General features: G+C 41.4%; 2 protein-coding genes across 3 annotated transcripts; one reads left to right on the forward strand and one right to left on the reverse strand.

The window, feature by feature from the left end:
- Positions 1-67: 67 nt before the first annotated feature.
- On the reverse strand, positions 68-10,543 carry fam161b (FAM161 centrosomal protein B). Its single transcript, XM_085143816.1, has 9 exons — positions 10,334-10,543; positions 9,051-9,252; positions 8,493-8,965; positions 7,473-7,783; positions 2,977-3,095; positions 1,150-1,317; positions 943-1,042; positions 726-865; positions 68-475 (listed from the first exon to the last, which is right to left on the reverse strand). The coding sequence occupies exons 2-9, from the start codon at positions 9,248-9,250 to the stop codon at positions 394-396; spliced, it is 1,593 nt and encodes a 530-aa protein (XP_084999942.1). The 5' UTR covers positions 9,251-9,252; positions 10,334-10,543; the 3' UTR covers positions 68-393.
- Positions 10,544-10,590: 47 nt separating this feature from the next.
- On the forward strand, positions 10,591-20,863 carry coq6 (coenzyme Q6 monooxygenase). 2 transcript variants are annotated; one of them, XM_085143821.1, is made up of 12 exons: positions 10,591-10,968; positions 11,281-11,415; positions 13,727-13,785; positions 15,528-15,654; positions 16,831-16,961; positions 17,047-17,154; positions 18,222-18,284; positions 18,388-18,495; positions 19,145-19,347; positions 19,566-19,681; positions 20,012-20,178; positions 20,729-20,863. In XM_085143821.1, the coding sequence occupies exons 1-12, from the start codon at positions 10,782-10,784 to the stop codon at positions 20,756-20,758; spliced, it is 1,434 nt and encodes a 477-aa protein (XP_084999947.1). In that variant the 5' UTR covers positions 10,591-10,781; the 3' UTR covers positions 20,759-20,863. The 2 variants fall into 2 exon arrangements, with proteins under 2 accessions (XP_084999947.1, XP_084999948.1); XM_085143822.1 differs by lacking the exon at positions 10,591-10,968 and adding an exon at positions 11,000-11,195.
- Positions 20,864-20,871: the final 8 nt, after the last annotated feature.

Raw genomic sequence — 20,871 nt, forward strand, 5'->3', positions numbered from 1 at the left:
AATTAAAGCAAATTTAAGTATTGTCTTTTTAACACGGAGACTGATTAATGCTACAGACAAACTGGGCTCAACTGGTGTTCTCAGTTTATTTTTGAACCATTTATTCCGGCAACAACATGCTCATCATCTTCAAAACTACAGCTTACATATTCCTTGGGGAAAGTGTTGTAAAACCAACAGCAATCACTTATGTACATTTTTATAAAGTTTTATCTCCTTCCATTTGTGATTGCAAATTCCAGATGTTTTGCAAATTTCGTGATTTATAGCTGCTCATCTTAAACTATCAAACATTTGGTGCGGACAGTCAGCAGTGACATGAATCATTTTTGAGGACGGTGTTGTTTTCTAGTGGAGAGGCCACAAAACTCTGTGCCGCCTGAACCTTTTTGATCATGGCATTTCTTCCCCTTTGGACTTGACGCTCTTCTCTCCCACATCTTCAATTTTCTCCCCGTCTCCTCCATTTTCTTCCCTAAATCAGACATGTTGGGTTAGAAAATGACTATATTGTAATTACATCGAACTTTTACTTGGCTACGGAAATGGTCTTTTTTTTTCTCTAAAGACTGTAGAGCAAGCTCAGAAAATTATGTAATGCAACATGACCAAACCACATGAAGTCCTTGGCTCTCCCAGCAGCAGTGCTATTCATATTTTTACCGGACACAGTGGTATTACTCACAGGATGAACAAAACTTGCTACAATTTCTCACGCTGCATACCTGCTTCGAATGTCGTCTTCAGTGCTGCGGTCATCCTCGGATATGAGCCCTTCTCCATTTTCTTCAACGAACTGCTCCTTCAGCCCAGCTTTCTTCAGTTTGCTTCTGTATGTCTGCTCTGCGTGAGCTTTCGCATTTCTCTGCCAGTGAAAACTCAGACTTAGATTCCTGAACGTATGTCGCCTAATGCATGTAGTAATGTTCAGGCATTCCTTACCTGTTTCACCTGTTCAAACAGATAAGGGCGTTCACTAACTCGGGCCTTCATTTCCCGTAATTCTCTCATGTAATCCCTCATTCTTTGTTGATCAGCCTCCCTTCACGTAAGAGATGATAGTTTTAACTATTGTAGCAGGCATGTGTGGTTCTTGTGACATGAAATGTAAAACTGCAGAATAAATAGCCTTACTTATACAGAACTCACCGATAGTTCTGTAGTTTCTCGTCATAAACTTCTTTCAAGCTGCTGCGTGGGTCCAGTAACTTTGCATGGAGGGTTACTTTCTTCTGCATTGCTTGGGATCTCATTTGGTAGTTCCTCAACCAGTTCAAACTCTCTTGATTCTTACTATCCCTCATCTCCATTGACGTTCTGTTCAGGCAAAAATTGTCTGCATTTCAGATCATTTCATGGTTTAGGTGTTGAAACTATATAGAGCCAAGTTAATTTTTTTCCCCCCAGTGGGCCATACTGACTTACTGAGTCACCGTAGCTACGTGGTAATCATAAACCACTCTGAAACTCTAAAAGCAACCCGACGTTCACCTCCCCAGAAGGTGAACATCAGTACACATCAGGTCAACTGTGACTGTCCTGTTCAGCACCCTCGAGTCCTCTGGTGCACTTCCAGCTACTTTTCCGCCAAAGTTTTTCAATTTATCCCTGAGAGAATAACGATCACTGTCCCACTATGAGGAACAATAATTGAAGCATCACTACAAGGACTCACAAATGTCAGCAAACTCCTGGAGGAAGACTGCAGAAATCGGAATGGATGTGAGGGAATGCACAAAGAAGTGGAAAAACTAGAGGGACATATACGTTTGTCCTCCCCAAACAAACTGACCACAGCTAAGAGTGGAGACCCATAAAGGTCCCAGCATAAGTGCCAGCAACGATGTCGGGCACTTACATAGAGATGTCTAAATCAGGTCTTAGCTGTCAGTGATCCAGGGTTTATGTTTTGGAGTGTTCTGTTTTGGTTGTAATAGTTGAGTTATTCTCTTTGAGTGATCTATGTTTGGTTTTCTTGTACTTTAGTGCTCTCTTTTGATCATTTTGTTTCTGTTAGGTTGTAGCTCTTAGGTTCTTAGTTATTCTTTCAACATGTTTGGGGTGTGTTTTTGTTTTCCTTCAGTTCTTTGGGATTATATTCTGTCTCCCTCAGTGTCTAGTCTCATCCTGTGTTTTCTTACTCTTGTCTCTGTTTTCATTCCCCCCAGTCACACTGTGACGCTCGCGTGTCTCATCTTCGTCTACGTATTTGTCACGCTTCCTGTTTTATTTTGATAATCTTTGTTCAGTGTTCAGTTTATTGAGTTTTCCTTTTCTTTGTCTCGTCACGTCAGATTAGTTCCAGCTGCGTCTCCCTCATGTTGCAAATCCTCCCGTTATCCTGCCTGTGTTTTTAAGTCCTCAGTCACCTTCTGTTAGCTGTTGCGTTCTCCACACTTGCTGTGTGTTCTTGCATAAGCTCCAGGTTCTCAAGTCACGTCTAGTTGTTTGTTGTCATGTCTAGTTCATCTTTTGTTTCTTTCTTTCAGCGTTCATGTGCTTACTTTTCATTTGTATTTTCCAGCAATAAAGATTTATGAAGTTAAGCTTTTGGTTTCTGAGTCCTGCATTTGGGTCCTAACCTAGCCTGCCACACAGCTTACCATGACATTAGCGAAAGTAAGTAAAGGGCTTTTCACTGAACAACTCCAAAAATCCTCCATTAATCTGGTAGACAACAGATTATACAGTTATTACACAGTTATTATGTAATTCAAACCACTTTCTATTTGGTTATTTCAAAGTGTCTGACATTATATTGTGATACGTGGAATCTTTATCTGACTTAAAAGCTTAATAGCACCGGAGTGAACACCAGCATTACTAACTGAAGGACAGATTAGCCTCATTAATCTCATTTATCCTTACTGAAAAAACAAATTTATTGCACATGAATACGTCAATAATGAAGTCTTTTTTTTCTTTTAGGATACACTGAGATAAGATCTGCTGTCATCCATAAATATTCCAACTCACCTGATGGCCAATGAGCGCTTCCTCACAGCGTCTGTGATGTATGTGGGCAGTGTGTCAGTGGATATTAACGTTAAAGCCCCGAGTGACTTGCTTCTACTGAGATTACTCATTTTTGGTGTCTGTGGATGAAGAGACAAAAAAACTCATAACATAATTTTGTTAGCTGAAATCAAAACCAAACTGTTGGCCATCATGTGGCATTTTTTCAAGAATTTGAATGACATGAAGAAAATAGTAGCATAAAGATGTTAGTGTCAGAGCAAATGTAATAGCTTTTCTCCATCAAACATAGCATAACTAGCTTAATTAGTTCAAATGTTTTTTGAAAATGTATCACTGTTGACACAACAGACACTTTATCAGCACTGGGTTGGAACTCCTTTTTCACCCTCAGAACTGACTCAATTAATCATGGCAGAGATTCAACAAGGTGCTGGAAACATTTCTAAAAAATGTTGATCCATATTGACATGAGACATGATAGCATCACACAGCTGCTTCAGATTTATCTATGATGCAAACCTCCCTTTGCACTGCAAAACAAAGGTGCTCTATTGGACTGAGCTCTGGTGATCGGAGGTCACTTAAGTACAGTGAACTCATTGTCATGTAAAGAAACCACTCTGGTCATAGCGTGATGGACATGGTCAGCAACAATACTCAGGCAGGCTGTGAAGTTCAAACGATGATGCTCATTTGTCAAGGTTGCCCAGAGTTTGACCAGAAAATATTCCCCACACTGTTACACTACCAGAAGGCTAAACTGTTGACACAAGGCAAGATGGATTCATGCTTTCATGTTCTCTAGGCTATATTCTTGGCCTCAGTATCATCGCCTTCAAGGTTTAATGTGTTGTGCATTCAGAGATGCTCTTCAACCCTTCCTATCAGCTCAAAGTAGTCTGGCCATTCTCCTCTGACCTCTGGCATCAACAAGTCATTTTCACACAGAGAACTGTGGCTCTGTAGATAGTTGTGTAGGAATATCCTAGTAGATCAGCAGTTTCTGAAATATTCAGACCAGCCTGTGTGGCAAAAACAACCATGTCACGTTCAAAGTCACTTAAATCACCTTTCTTCTCTATTCAGATGCTTGATTTGAACTATCTTTGAGCTATCTTGCCCATGTCTACATGCTTAAATGCATTGAGTTACTGCCAGGTGATGGCAAATGTGGCTTTAATATTTATACCGACAAGCAGTCTAATATGTGTGCCTAACAAAGTGGGCAATGAGTGTATATTTCCATATATTAGAGTCCAAGCCTAACTAAAACGATGACTGACATTTTAATGCAAGATTAAATGAACTAAGGAAGACCATCATTTGCCATCAACAAGTGTAAACTAGTAGTTTAGCTTTTATGTGTAACTACAATTACTGTGCCAACCAGAACCTCTTACTAAACAGTTACAGAAAAATAAAAATAAAAAGATGAATGGCAATAACAGCTTCAGGAATAATTTCATATCACTTACAAAAATCCTAAAGGATCTTCTGGAAATATCACACAGTAAAAGGTAATTTATTACAATTACATGTGATTATTCTAGACATATGGTAACAGTTAAGCTAAATGTACAGTAGATATTTGCAACGTCAGTAAAATATTTAAAAATCTGCTTTAACCTTTCTGGCAAGCGTTATAAAACAGAACTGTGGTAATTGGATAATTACAAAAGCCACAAGACACATGAAAGGAAGACGTGACGAAACTTTCACTGATCACAAAGTTTGGATTAGAGAAAATTACTGTTATTCTTACCTAATTACTGGTATAATTATTTTTAGCCTTTAATGCTCTCATGTGAATCATCCGCCCAGACAAATTTCAGTGAACATACACTACCAGTCAAAAGTTTGGACACACCTTCTCATGCAATGTTTTTCTTTATTTTTACTACTCTCTACATTGTAGAGTCTCACTGAAGACATCAAATATGTGAAGCAATATATATGGTAAATGGTAAATGGCCTGTATTTATATAGCGCCTTACTAGTCCCTAAGGACCCCAAAGCGCTTTACATATCCAGTCATCCACCCATTCACACACACATTCACACACTGGTGATGGCAAGCTACATTGTAGCCACAGCCACCCTGGGGCGCACTGACAGAGGCGAGGCTGCCGGACACTGGCGCCACCGGGCCCTCTGACCACCACCAGTAGGCAACGGGTGAAGTGTCTTGCCCAAGGACACAACGACCGAGACTGTCCAAGCCAGGGCTCGAACCGGCAACCTTCCGGTTACAAGGCGAACTCCCAACTCTTGAGCCACGATCGCCCACATATATATGGAACTATGTAGCAAATGAAAAACTGATAAATAACTCTAAACATGTCTTTGCATGCCACCCTTTGCTTTTTTGACAGTGCTGCCTTCTCCCAATGAGCATCATGATGGAGTCACCTGAAATGGTTTTCACTTCACAGATGTGCCTTCTCAGGGTTCATTTGTGGACTTTTTTGCCTTCTAATGAGGTTGGGACCATCAGTTGTGTTGTGCAGAAGTCAGGTTGGTACACAGCTGACAGCCCTATTTGATAACTGTTAGTATTCATATAATGGCAAGAACCAATCAGCTAAGTAAAAAGAAACGACAGTCCATCATTACTTTAAGAACTAAAGGTCAGTCAGTCCAGAAAATTGCAAAAAATTCTGAATGTGTCCCCAAATGCAGTCGTAAAAACCATCAAGCACCATCAAACTGGCTCACATGAGGACGGCCTCAGGAAAGGAAGACCAGGAGTCACCGCTGCTGCTGAGGATAAATTCATCCGAGTCACCACCCTCAGAAATCGCAGGTTAACAGCGCCTCAGATTAGAGCCCAGATAAATGCCACACAGAGTTCCAGTAGCAGACTCATCTCTACATCAACTGTTAAGAGGAGACTGCACGAATCAGGTCTTTATGGTCAAATAGCAGCCAAGAAACCACTACTAAGGAAAAGCAACAGAAGCGGAAGATATTTGGTTGGGGGAAGAAACAAAAGAAATGGACATTAGAGCAGTGGAAATCTGTGTTTTGGTCTGATGAGTCCAAATTTGAGATCTTTGGTGCATGCATGGTTCCCACCATGAAGCATGGAGGAGGTGTGTTGGTGTGAGGGTGGTTTGCTGGTGACAGTGTTGGGGATTTATTCAAAATTGAAGGCACTGAACTAACACGGCTACCACAGCATCCTGCAGTGACATGCCATCCAGTTTAGTTGGACCATCATTTGGACAATGACCCCGAATACACCTCCAGGCTGTGTAAGGGCTATTTGACCAAGAAGGATAGATTAAGTGCTGCGCCAGATGGCCTGGCCTCCACAGTCACCTGACCTAAACCCAATAGAGATGGTTTCGAATGAGAGGGATGGCAAAGTGAAAGCAAAAGGGCCAACAAGTGCTCAGCATCTCTGGGAACTCCTTTAGCCTGTTGGAAAACCATTTCAGGTGACGACCTCATGATGCTTATCAAGAGAATTTCAAGAGTGTGCAAAGCAGTAATCAAAACAACTACTTTGAAGAATCTAAAATATAAAACAGTTGAGTTATTTCACACTTTTTGTTTATTACATAATTACGTATGTTTTCATTCATAGTTTTGATGCCTTCGGTGAGAATCTACAATGTAAACAGCCATTAAAATAAAGAAAACCATTAAATGAGAAGGTGTGTCCAAACTTTTGACTGGTAGTGTATATACACATCTTCTCGTGAAGTATGTCTCATTAAAAAAAGATCCGGCTCTGTAGAAGCACGGCTTGAATTAAAGGTTACAAATCATGAGTCGGAAAAACTTTGAAACACGAGAAGATTAATTCCTCTTTGAAGATGGATTGCTGAAGGTATTTTAAAATAGCAATACGATTCCACAACTGAGGAGACTTGTTTGCAAAGCCACAAAAAAAATAACACACAAGGCCTCAAACCATACAATAAATCTCATTTCATAAAACAAGCTGTTTTCAAAGTCACAGAAACAAAAATGTGACCTGGTCAGATTCCCTTGTTACATTTTGTGAAATAAACACTGTGCTGTGGGACCACGGGAATATGTTGGATTGCAGAGCTGCCAAAAACTGCGGAGTCAAAGAAGAACAGATTTAAATGAAACAGAATAACATCCTGAACAGTGGAGGCTTTAAAGAAGGTAAGTGGCTCAGAGCAAATCTCCTTAAGAAAAAGAGAAGGGTACTGATTTGATTTTTAAAAAAAAAAGGTGGGTGGATATGTCTCAAACTATCCATGAAGCAGAGCAGGGGTGAGAGACTTCAAAAAACTTCTGAAATGTGCATCTGGTTCAATACAGAGATTGTCCATTAAAACTGAGTTTAATATGATTTCTTTCCTGGCTAATAAAAATATTTCTCAAAATCTAAAACATGAACTCTACTACATAAATGTTCAGAGAACATAAACTAAAACGAGCACGTAATATCACAACTGAAGTCCAAAAGCAGCTAAAGAAATAAATACCAATAAGAAGCAATAAACATGTTTTACCTGCAAGTGTACCGGACTCGTCCTGCTTGGCCTTGGTGGGCGAGATGAAGTTCTCAGGACAAATGGCTGACACTTTGTCACATCTTCACTCTGCATTTTCTTCAGCGTCTCTGTCTGCAAGGCCTTGTGCAACATGCTGAAATCAGGGACCTCGTGGATGATTTTTGGATGGAAACTAGGCTTCTCATCCAAAAATCTCAGCTTTTCTTTCCTGGTGCGCTCTGCTGTGCGAAGTTTCGGGCCATTCCGAGTAGGATTCTCCTCCCTCGCAGTCGCCTGAGAGCGGACTTTCCTGCAGACTTCCTCCTGGTCTAAATAAATTTAGACAGGGTATACACTGTAGCCAATTCACTGCCTAGAGTGTACTGTATGCATGCACAAATATGATACAATAACAGTTGAAATCTTCCATTTAAAAACTCTTAATGAAAGTTTGAAGAAACACAGATCAAAATCAGCCAATCACCCAGTTTGCTTTCAGTGAGGACAAAGAAAATCTTCACTTTCGAACAGCTTCACACATAAGCACTGCTACTTTTGTGGTGTTCTATCAAATGCTGCTAACAAACTACTCAAAACTGATCTGAATCAACTAGGTTTTTTCTTTAAAGTTTTAGATGAATGTCAAAAGAAAAAGAAAACATTAGACATCACTGTGTTAAAGGGTTTTTACACTAAATTTGGGGATTTTAATTCAATTTGATTCCTTAAGAAATTCACAATGTCTAATGTTTATGTTTATTAAAGTGTAGCATGGCTTCTTTCAGATTTATGGGCTTCATTACTATTTCTTCATGATTTTGGTCTTAATTCATTATTTGATCTCAGAATTTTGCCAGTTCAAGCTTTTATAGTAATTACTCTGGCTGCTTAAAACTTACTTATATGCAGCCTAAAACAAGAAGTCACAGGAATGCTTTACCTGGTTCCAAAGACCACAGCCCAGTTACATGAATACTAAGTACCCTTTCTAATTCATCTGTTCATAAAACCAAACCAAGTCAGAAAAGGAAAACCAACCTTTTGTCTCAGGGTCTTGGGAGTCTTTTATTTCTTTCGGAGATGGTTTTCTAACTCGAACACCGTTTTTCATATCTTGCTCGACTTGGTTTAACCTCGCAAGCAGTTTCTCCCTTTTCTCCTTTTCTCTCTGCAGGAAGCTGAAAGGCTTTTGAATGGAAAGCAAGAACTGCTTCCTCTGTTCGTGGGCCTCCTTCCTCTCCTTTTCTCTGTGCTCCATCATGTCCTGGTAGATGGGCTGAATGATGTGGCTGGGGACAGGAAGAGCAGAGAACTTCTTCTGACACTCAGCCTCGGCTTCCTCCTCTTTGATTAGCTGTGAAGTTTTAGCTAAAGGAACCTGCTCAGTCCTGACAGAACAAAGCTTCCCATCTGTTAAAGATAACCAGGCTGGAGAGGATGAGGTGTCGGGCCTCTCTGATTGTAGGGGTTTGTGGGAAGTGTTTAGGATTTCTGAAGAAGATCTTGTCATCCTGTAAAACAGTACAGCTCTTTGAAATAGGTCAATTTTAAGTAGACGAAAGCAAAAAAATAAAATAATAATATGAGGTAACATACTCTGTCGGGTTTTTACTTGAATCAGCTGACAGGTGAGCGTTCTGCTGAATCCTCTTTTCCAGCTCCTCCGTCTGTATCCTTTCTGTCTCCTGCAGCTGCTGTTTCAGGGCCTCTTTAAGAGCCTTAAGATGCAGCTGGAGCATTAACTCTGATTGCAGTCCATCCTCCAGCAAAGTATCCAGCTTTAACTTATCGTTCATACCTGTGATATTGAAAAGAAAAAAAAGAGAAAAAAGAGATTTTTTTAATCTTGTGAATATCTATGTTGACTAGGAGCTGATATGCTTAATTTAATATTTTATTTGTCTATTGATAAAAACTATGACAATCATTTTGATAATTGACTCATAGTAGATGTCAACTGTCAGGAAATTCAATTCAACTTTATTTGTATAGCCACACTTTAAAACAATATTTGTTTCAAGGTGTTTTATACTGTAAGGTATAAAACGTATTTCAATATTAGAGAGAAAACCCCAACAATAAGATCAGCCCCTGTGAGCAAGCACTTGGTCACTGGTGGGAGGAGAAACTCTCTTTTAACAGGGAAAGATATCCAGCAGAACCAAACACAGGAAGGGGCCAACATTTGCAAAGACTGGTTAATGGATGAGGGGGAAGAGAAGGGAATAGAACCTAGAGAGACCACAAACAAGACCAAAACAAACTACAAGACTTAGTACCTAGTATGTCTGTCTCCTGAACCCAAACTGGAAGATGGTTAGTTGGAAAAAGGTGAAATACTTTACTGAAATAATGTGATACACTATAAGGACAAAGGTACTGGGACAGCTACACATTACACATAGACAAATTACTACATAAAGTATTTCTTCATTGCAATTAAAAACTGTTTTTCTTGATGCTAAAAAACTCTGCTGAACACGTTTCTCTAAGGTCTTTCTTTTTAGTAATCACACAAAATTCATGAAATAAACAATAAGGAAATTAGGATTTGTTCGTACTATAAACTGAGAAGGGGAAAATACAATCAAATAACTCTAATCAACGCAAATAAAAAATCCCTGCATCCACGGACTACATTGCACATGCGTTCTGCTCTCAGTGTATGAGCTGTGTAAATTGGTCACTATGGCAACCACGCTCTCAGTGGAACATCGACATGGTTATATGTGTTTAGGATTAATAGCGCTTGTTTCAATACGATTTATACTTTTTTCTATACAAACAAACTTCCTTTTCATCTTCTGCTGCTTAAGTTCCCGTTAAATACCAATATAATCACAGAAAAATCAACCTGAGAGTACTAATGAGCTGCCAACCTGGGAGCAGACGAGTTTTAACAAGTATTTCACGGCGTCGAAGATTCTTCCAAACGCTCAGTAGTTGCAGTACAGTTTGTTTGTTTAGCTAATGACTCCCGAAGTTGATACAGTTCTTTGTATCCCACCAGAAGAGAGGTTTTAGAGTTTTTAGCCAGTTGTCAGTGCTGGTAGCTTTAGCGCTGTTTGTGGTCAGAGGCAGAAACGCCACCCGCGGAAATTGCCTTCTGTGATTGGTCGTAAAACCGGAAGTACTTCCTCTTGCAGCGTTTGTCAACACAACATGGTTGTTGTGTCACAGAAGAGTCGCCGTTGGTCTTAGAAGGACACATTCAAGGGGAAACGTCTGTCTCTTTAATTGTTGTATGACACTCTTCAAAGCCCGACCCAGGACTGTTTTCCTTTGTTTATCCAGAGGCTTCTCTCTCATGCGAAGACAGACTGAAACATGCAGAAGCTCACAAGGGCGTCGCTGGCCTTAAACGGACTCAGCCGGTGTTTTGTAACAGAAAAGCATTTATCTGCTATAAAAATCACCAGGCGAGGATTAGTATGTGCAGATCACGGGAATGATGTTTATGATATAATTATATCCGGGGGAGGGATGGTTGGATCTGCAATGGCATGTTCCTTGGGTGAGTGCTCGACTAGTGTTGCAAGACTTTGCTGTTAACTTGTCCACATCCAGATTAAAGTTGGTGTGCAGAGTAGCAGTGCACTCTTTCTCTCACAGAGAGGGAATGTCACTTTCTACTATACTGGAAAAGATATCTCTAAAATGTGCTGGAGTATTAAAACATGTAGTCAGAGCTCTAAATCAAATGATTGCATCCGCTTCACAGGACAACGAATCCAATTGCAGGTTCATTACACATGTTTAATCTTACACATGTGCTCTCATATTTAAACTATATTATATATTGTATGCATTTACTTTCCATCCACAGGTTTGGATCCAAACTTGGAGGGTAAGAAGATTCTGCTGCTTGAAGCCGGCAACAAGAAACTAATGGACAAAGTCCCGGACACCTATAGCACCAGAGTTAGCTCCATCAGTCCAGGCTCCGCCACACTTCTCAGTGGTACAGTATACAACCAAATCTGAACAGAATCTGCTTGAAAAATGCAGCAAAATATAATCCTGAGTAATTTCCTTTCTGTGACAAGTTTGTTGTCCTTGACTACTAAATGGCTCCCACAAGGTAAGCCAGGGATCAGACACTGGCTGGTCACCCATTTTTAGCAAGGATCGTGTTTAACCTCAGTTGTTCCTTTTGTAATGGATCACCTGAGGTTTTTCCTAGCAGTGTTTTTTTCCCTGTAGTACAGCTAAGAATGTGAGGTTTGGTCCAGCCCAAACTGCAGTTTAAATATGTCTCCTGAGCTTAAAGAAGTCAAAAGCCAAGGAAAAGGAGAGTCAGGGATTTGACACTGTAATTTCAGTTGGGCTTGATGGGCTTGTTTTTTAAACATAGTCTTTGTCCTAAATTACCACTTCAGGTCTTGAATCCATTAAAAATAGCTGAAGGTGGTCATCAGAACTTTTTCTTCTTCTTTCGGCTGGTCCCTTTAGGGGTCGTGGCAGCATCCCACCCTATTCCTAACATCCGATTTTTGTCACAGCAACCCTCTGCATGTCCTACTACACTACATCCATGAATCATTTTTGTGATCTTTCTTTTTTTTCTTCTGCCTGGGAGTTCCTCTATTAATGGTTTTCACCTATCCAAAACATCCTTGCCTGTCTAACTTTGTCTCCAGACCGCTCAACCTTAGCTGTCTCTCTGATATAATCAATTCTGATCCTGCCCATCCAGAACACTACCAATAGAAATCTTAACATCTTCAGCGCTATCACCTCTAGTTCAGCTTCCTATTTTTTCGCCACCATTTCCAAATCATACATCATAGCAGGTTTCACTACCACCTTGTAAACCTTCTGGAGAAACAATCCCCAACAATCAAGCGACCCACTATGAGCAAGAACTTGGCAATGGCGGGAACAATAAACACCCTTTTAACAGGAAGAAACCTCTGGCAGAACCAGGATCGAGGTGGGACAGCCATCTGCTGCGATCGACTGGTGGTTGGGGGATAATATGTGTTAGGATGTCACAAATCACACATCCAGGGAAGAGGCCCTGCAAATCAATGCAAAGTTGTTCTGAGTGATCACCTTTTTATTATAACTAAGCGTTTTTATTCCCAGTGGAGTTGTTTCTTCCAGAATGACAATGCCGCCACCCATAGGGCAGGAAGGGTCACTGAATTGCTTAGTGAAGATGGCATTGACATAAATAATATACTGTGGGCTTTGCGGCCACAAGATCTCAGCTTAATTACACACCTATGGAAGATTTTAGACTAGCGTGTTAGGCAGCATGCTAAGCCACCGTCATCAAAACACTGAATGAGGGTATATGTTTTCAAAGTATGGTGTTTCACCCCTGCAGTAAATTTCCAGTGACTTTCTTTTTTAGAATCAGTCGAAAGCTGCATTTAAGTTCTAGATTTAATGTGGTGCAACAGCTTATTAAGGTAGTTTGTTAGTTTTTCTTTCAATATGTGACATGTCTGTAAGTTAAACCATATTTATCCAGGTTCAGGTCTACACATGCCAACCTCCTACCTGTCTGCCTGGTAGACTATGCAGTCCAGTGTATGAGCATGTGTGATAAACATTATTTTTGCAGGTGCCAGAGACAAACCCTAAAGTTTGTCTTAGCATCTCAAATTAAGCCCTTCACATATCTTATTTGTGTTTTCAGTCACAGTGATCCATTAATAAACTTTTCCTCTCCAATCACAGACTTTTATTTTGACTGTAGTGTCAATAAAAATGTTGAATGCGGCGGTGCGATTTGAAAGGGTAAATGTGAGACGTCAAGTTTGGCTTTGACGTCATTGGCCGCGACTGACACCTGCACAAAAAATTAAAAGGTTACTAAAAACAAACAGTGACTGATGAGAGCTCAATGAATGATCTGTGCCATCCTTTAAGCACTTTATAATGTTATGTTTGATGCCTCTGCTTTAATTAATACTCCTGAACAAAGGAAAAATGCACCCACAATCCAACATCTGCACCTGATTGTTGATCCTGGAGCTGCCAAAAGTGTCAGTCCTTAACCCTAGTCACAACATTCTGCACATTATGCAAACATGTGCATTCATTTTTGTTATATTTACTTCCAAAGTGTGACTATGATTATTTATCCACACACATACTTTTTTTTTTCCCCATTACTGTTAATTGCTCTGAAATGTGCAGAGAAAAACACTGAGGTGCAGAAAAATCCAAACTTCCCTGAATCAGTCTGTGTGAGTCATCTGTGGATCTCTGAATGACTTCACAAACCACATTTGTCCAATCTGACCTCTTTCTTTTGTCAGGTATCGGAGCATGGGAGCACATCACAAAGATGAGGTTCAAGCCCTATAAAAAGATGCAGGTAGGTCAATCTTAAAGTTAACATTGTTAACTGTGAGTATACCTTGAGCCTTCTTTAACACGGACGCATCTCCCCGAGTCGTCCTGTTGCACCGCTCGGCTTTTCCTTTTCACGTCCTCCAGACTTTGTAATTTACTGGCATACTAGATGTATTTCTGTCATCCATCAATCTCGACACTGTGCAATTTGTGGAGAGAAAAATCTGTGACGCTCAGCCTCCGCTCAGTCATTCTTAATAACCAAGCAACACAACACTCAATGTAATTGTTCTCATTAAAATGCCAAGCGGTGGTTTCGCGTGACATGCATTTCGTTCATTCCTTTGTGCAGTTTATGCCCCTTCGGTATCACCGCGCAATCTATAGCACCCCAAAACATCAAAGAACACAAGGCATATTTAAAAGTACAGGATGGCTCTCTGACCATGCTAGTTCTATTTATTAAAACTATGTTTCCTACGAGGAATACATTATTTTGACATTTTCAAATTGGTATACCCCCCCAAAAAATCCTCTAATTATGAAGATTCATGTGAACAACGGGAAGAAGATGAAAGATTAGGAGAGTGGTTGTTTGCTGCAAAGTCGAGCCCGCTTTACAGCTGTGGGTGCAGCCTCGGTCCCTCTTGTAAGATGTGGTCGGTGTGTACCAAACACTCGACCGCAGGGTTTCTCTCTGGGCCTAAGATGTCATCATGCAGTGCCTCACAGTGATTATGGTAGTGTACCTCACCCATTATACCTTCACTCAGCTACCACTGTTTTGGCTTGTTTGCCCATTGAATTTCAGTCATATACATCCCAGTCATAGCACTGGAAAGTATGTTCTGCAGGTCAACTGTAGAAAGCAGGCTTTCCCTGCATTAAAGTAGGCGACGAGGGTTTAGATTTGAAACACAAGCAAACAGTTTGTTTCTTTTCCTTCCTTTCTCTTTTTTTGCTAACGAGGCGTTACCCCCCCACCCCACCCGCATTTTCCCTATAAATTTTTATTCACGCATCTTGCAAAAGAAGTAGGAACTCACTCTGCCCCGGAGCTGCATCATTTCACCCTGCATTAAACAAAACCAAAACATTTTTTGGGCTGGTCTCAGTAAATCTTTCTTCCCAACCACTTATCACAAGCTGCAAACTCACTGCCATTAGTGGTTTTCTCATGGGTATATCTTCCTACTTTATGGCAAGTTGGAAAAAAGTAGCGCAGCAGCACATTACTGCAGAATGACGGGTTCTGTCATCCAGGAAAGGATCAACCTTGTACAAACACTCCCCCCCCCCCCCCCCCCCCCCAAAAAAAAAAAAAAAATCACGTTTAGCTAAAGCGGTGCTTTCAGGGTTAGAATTACAGTAGCCTAAAACTATATCTCACTCTGCCACTTTTGGTCACAGATAAATATTGACTCTCACTCTGTAATGTTCTCAAACATGACATTTGTTATTTGTGTTTCCCAGAAAGTGTTTGAGAGAGAGGAAAAAAAATCCACATCACAAAAATATTATTTGGTCCTGCGCCTCACAGAGCTCCATTAAAGCTGAAGTCAGCTGTCCACACAGAGCGCTGCCCGTGACACTCGCCGCTCTGCGTTTGATGCATGTAGGCTGTGCCGTCCTTCGGCGGCAGTTAACAACTTTGATGTGTTCAGCCCAAGTGAAGCGCCATTTTTCTGCTTACTATATATAGGAAACGGAGATGCGTTTAAGGATAGACTTGTAGACCGCAGGCGTAATGAGTCTCTCATTTAGGTTTGGGATGCCTGCTCAGATGCCCTGATCACATTCGATAAGGAGAACGTGGAGGACGAGATGGCGTACATCGTGGAGAACGACCTGGTCGTGGCCGCGCTCACTAGACAGCTGGACAGTCTGTCTGGTAAGATTATGATTAAAACATGAAGCACCCCCACCCAGAACACACACAAACACACAGTAGTTTGATTTCTATTCCATCTCCCTGCTGCCAGACTCAGGCAGCTAAAGCCACCACTTTTATTCCATCCCGTCCCCAGGTTTTGTTTATTTGTACTCTCTCTCTCTGTCCCTGTGACTGTTTTTAAAGACAAGCTCTTGGAGCCATCCTTGTTTTTCCTGCAATTTCAATCTAAACCTCACTGCCAGTGCTCCAGCACCCTGCGAGGACACGTGAAATGGTCCAGTGACCTATTTAAAGCCGCCATGTGCTCCCGGGCTGTGCCACCTCTCAAGACGCTAAATCGCTGACGGGGTATAGCGCCGCATTGCCTTTGACAGCGTCCCAACTTTTGAGAGGTTCACAAATAAAACTGAGCTCTGCTATGTGCTCCACAGTTAAAGTGGCATATTTATAAACACTTTTCGGCGTTGTGCGCCAAACAAAAGGGACGTGTGGTTACATCACGTTTGTGCCTCATGTGCCACCAGCTGTCTCATTTTTAGCATTTGGGATTGTTATGCTCAAGATGCACATGTACTCGAAAAATCTACTCCTCGCCAGCTGTTTTCAATGTAAGCCCTGCTCACCAGTCACTGAAAAAAAAAACAACTTTTGACTTTCGTGTTGCAGAAACTGGTCTGTGGATGGGTACCACTCCAAGTCAGCGTGAGCCAGAGTACGATCTGGATCCTTACATGTTCTGCGATGTCCAGCTGTGGATATTTTAGGATGAGGAGCAGTTTTAGTGCGAAATCTAACAAGCTGGCAGCGTGTCTGAAGTGTGGATTGGTGTGCTTGTAGATAAACACTATTAGTCAGTGCAATGTGGCGTGCCAAGACCATTAAGAGGACTGTCAAATGTGAACTTTGGCAGCTACTATATGCCACCGAGGAAAACCAGTGGTGTTTTATGAGGTGGTTTATAGATCTTCCACTGCTTTTGCTGCAGGCAAAAACCATCCTTTCTTTCCTTAAAGGAAAAAGTGGCTGATGATGATATATTCACAGGACCAAGATTGATCCCTTTCTTGTGAGAAAGTCACACCAGCTGCTCATTTCTTTTGAGAAACACAGTTTTTCTTTTCTTTGAACTGTATTCACCATTTTTTTGCGCATGTTTCTCTGGTGCTTTATTAGAAAATGTACAAGTGAAGTACAGGTCCAAGGTGGTGAAATACACATGGCCCATGCCTTCCCAGGAAACAGACTACATCCCATGGGTGCGCGTCACGCTGGCTAACGGAGAGACTCTTCAGACTAAGCTGCTGGTCAGTTTAATTTTATCACGCAATCTGTGGTTGTTGTTGTGTCTTTTTTATTCCATTAATTTCCTCCCACTCATCTGTTTTGCAGATTGGTGCAGATGGACCAAACTCAATGGTGAGGCGGGAATTAGGAATACCCACAGTCAAGTGGAATTATGACCAGTCTGCTGTGGTTGCTGTACTGCACCTATCAGAGGTGAGCGTTAGTATTTACACAATGTAAATCCTCGTAATTTGAAGGCTCTTATGCTTTTTTTCTTATTTTATGTCTCATATGTACATTCAAGGGACGTTTTATTAGGTCCTCAATAGCTTCAATATTCGATGTGTTACCTTTTCAGAGATGGTCTTCTGCATAATTATGCTTCTTCTGCTCACTTAGCCACGTCTCTCTTGAAAAAGAGTTTGTAATCTCAACGAGACTTTTACCCGGATAAATAAAGGATAATTAAATAATAAAAATTTGAGGCACAGTTGCATTCCTATTAGTTTAAAGCTGTCTGACCATTCTCCTCAACCAGGCATTTTGACACAGAGAACTGGCACTCAGTGGATATTTTCTCTTTTTCAGCCTGATCTCTGTAAATATTGTTGTGTGGGAAAATCCCAGCAGATCAGCAGTTTCTGAAATACTCAGACCAGCCAGTCTGGCACCAACAAACATACCACATTCAAAGCAAAGTCACTTAAATCACCTTTCATCCTATTCTGATGCTCGCTTTGAACTTCACCAGGTCGTCTCAATCATGTCCACGTGCCTAAAGACACTGAGCTGCTGCCCTGATTGGCTGATTAGATATTTGTGCTAATGAGTAGTCTAACAGGTGTACCTAACAATGTGGGTGTATATGTACATATATACTGTTAGAGTAACAGGTGCTCATATTAAACCTTGCAGCTGCTCTAAACACTCAAGCTGAACAGCTTGTTTCAGGCAGAGGGTGAACTGAGGGCTTGTGTGAAGGCCAAGTACTCTGAAGTGTGAATCATGCAAAGCTACTCTATAGTCCAAAAATAAAAAATATTGAGCTGGAAATGAGCATAAGTCTCCTAAATATTTAAGCAAACCTTATTGTAAATTCCTTGGTGGATTTACTCAATGATTTTGTTATAATAGTAATTTTAACATCACATCTGTCAGCAGTCGGAGAACAATACTCCCGACTTTTATGATATTGTTTTTATGCACAGTTTATGATATTCAAATATAGCTGTACAAAACAATGCAACTGTTTAATACGTTTTAATTTATGTGTCGGACAGCCCACGGAGAACAATGTTGCATGGCAGAGGTTCCTCCCAACAGGACCCATCGCAATGTTACCGGTAATATCTGGATTTTTTTTTTTTTTTTTGCTGCTGCAGTATTTTCATTCTGTCACAGGAGCATTTAATGAAACTTCAGCTGTTGCGTTTTGTTCCTATGCAGCTGTCCGACACACACAGCTCTCTCGTGTGGTCAACCAGCCATTCACTCGCAGAGGAGCTCCTCGAGCTAGATGAGGAGCGCTTTGTTGACGCCATCAACTCTGCCTTTGTAAGTCTCGGTTCATACATAAACTGCCAATGTCGTATTTACACTCAGGTTCCTTGTCTGTCAGTAAGATTTTGCAAAGTGTCTGTATTTGTATGCAGTGTGCCATATGTGGCACGAGGTTCTCCTTACACTTCCACGATGAGCAGTTTTAAGTGGCTCACGCAAACAATACGGTCATTGTTTAGCCCAAACTATACACAATACTAATATTTCATTGCAGGAACGATACACCTTTCTATTTTTTGTGTTTGGAGAAACTCCTTTTTCCCAAGCTGGCTATTTTTACTGGGCCTGCTTATGGACGGGGTCACCATGGTTGAGTCACGTTTGGTTTTAGGCCTGGTTTGCTAATTAAACCTGTGGTCTCCCAGTGTCGACCATTACTGCATGGAATGTTTTTCAAACAGAGCTAATTCAACTCCATAGCCTGACCGTCATCTTCTTTTAATTAGCTCAGCTCCCGAAGCCTTGCCAAACCAGTTAGTTAGGGAGGGGGAAAAAAAGAAAGCCCTTTCGCTGGCCTGGAGTTCAGCTTTGCTCCTGTGTCAGCTAATTTCTTTGTCCACTAAGGGGACGGTGTCTGTTTTCTCTCTTTTCTGGCTGCTTTTCATTCTCTTGTCTTCTTTCCTGTCTGTCTGCTCGCTGGCAGTGGAGTAATGAGAACCAGTCGGACCTAATTGAGACGGCTGGCTCGCTGTTTCGAGGCGCTCTGTCAGCCATCATGCCGTCCGCAGGTTCACCTCGACAGCTTCCCCCGAGTGTGGCGGGGATCGGCCCAAAGTCACGGGTCATGTTCCCGCTCGGAATGGGCCATGCATCTGAGTACATCAGACACAGAGTTGCACTCATTGGGTAAGATAATAAAAACTAAAAGTGACAGCTCAAGCATGTTAATGCCTTTATAAAGGAGAATGTGTATTACAAGGTCCTGAAAAAAATTGCTCTTAAAGTACGCTTTAAAGCTTTTAACTGTTTGCTTAGTCAGCTAATAAAGGGATGAATAAAGAGATGGTGATTTGAACTTGTACTGTGTCTAGAACTACTTAACTCGTCTTTTGTTTCTATTTCAGGGATGCGGCCCATCGTGTCCATCCTCTGGCTGGTCAGGGAGTTAACCTGGGATTTGGTGATGTGGCCTGCCTCACGCAGATCCTAAGTCAGGCGGCCTTTAACGGGAAAGACCTGGGTCAGTGAGAACTCTAAACAGACACAGCACGGCGGTTTTCACTAAGCTCTTTTCCATTGCCCCAGCTCAAACGCACGCCGTCGATGTGAACTATAAAAAGCATCAGCTTTTCCGGCAACATTCATTTGATGTTTTATTTTTTGCCCATTCTTTCCTGGAGCTCTATGTAGTCGCTTTTCATAGAAAAAACACAAAAATGCTGGTATGTGATGTTCTAAAGTTAGCGTAGCGCCGGTGCTTTGAGCTAATGTAGAAAACACATGACGGACTTATTCGGCTTAGAATTTATTCTCAGTTTTTTAACCTCCCGGTTCACGTGTGTTTGTGCAGGAGCAATTCAGCACCTGCTAGAATATGAAACCGAACGTCAGCGGCATAATCTGCCCATGATGGCTGCCATCGACCTCATGAAGCGGCTGTACTCCACCAACGCCGCGCCTGTGGTTCTCCTACGCACCTTCGGTCTGCAGGCCACCAACATGCTCCCAACGCTGAAAGTAAGCCTCTCTGTCTGCTCTAGTTTTAGATGTTAGCGAACCTGGAAATCGCTCAGATAACATCAACCACCTGTCAAGCACAAACCCCGCCTCCACCTTGACCCCACCTTCCGCCCACTTTTCTGATTACACGGAGCTTTACTTTAGCAGCGTCTATAATTTTACTGGTTCTCAACCTACTACTATGGCATCTAAGTTTAGCCTCAAATTTAGTGTTACCAAAAGTGTGTGGGTGGGGTGCATGGCTGGTCCTGAGGCAGCGGACACCGGCTTGTGTTTTCACACCCCTTTTATTACCGACCACTCATGTGAAATGGCTTTATTCCCTACTAAGTGATTCAAACCAACACAACTGTAACGGGTTGTAAAGGCATCTCGCTGCGGAGGCACAAAGTCACTTTCTTTTTTTCCACATTAAATGCTCTGAATTCACTGCTTTACGGGTCTTGTATAGAGAGTTTGCAGTGCCCCTCGCTTATAACAGGCTTTTCCTGAGCATGAGACAGAGGGTTGGAGAGTTTTTAAGTTCATGTCTGTTTTCACTTCACAGGAGCAAATCATGGCATTTGCGAGCAAATGATGCCTCTCTCATGCAGCGGCAGTTTGTGGATCTCCAGCGACTTTCAGCTCTAAATGTTGTAATGTAAAAATACAATAAAATAATAAAAATTTTATTTTTCTCTTTGCCTGTCT

The sequence above is a fragment of the Neolamprologus multifasciatus genome, chromosome 19, assembly GCF_963576455.1.
Source record: "Neolamprologus multifasciatus chromosome 19, fNeoMul1.2, whole genome shotgun sequence".
Taxonomy (NCBI): Eukaryota; Metazoa; Chordata; class Actinopteri; order Cichliformes; family Cichlidae; genus Neolamprologus; species Neolamprologus multifasciatus.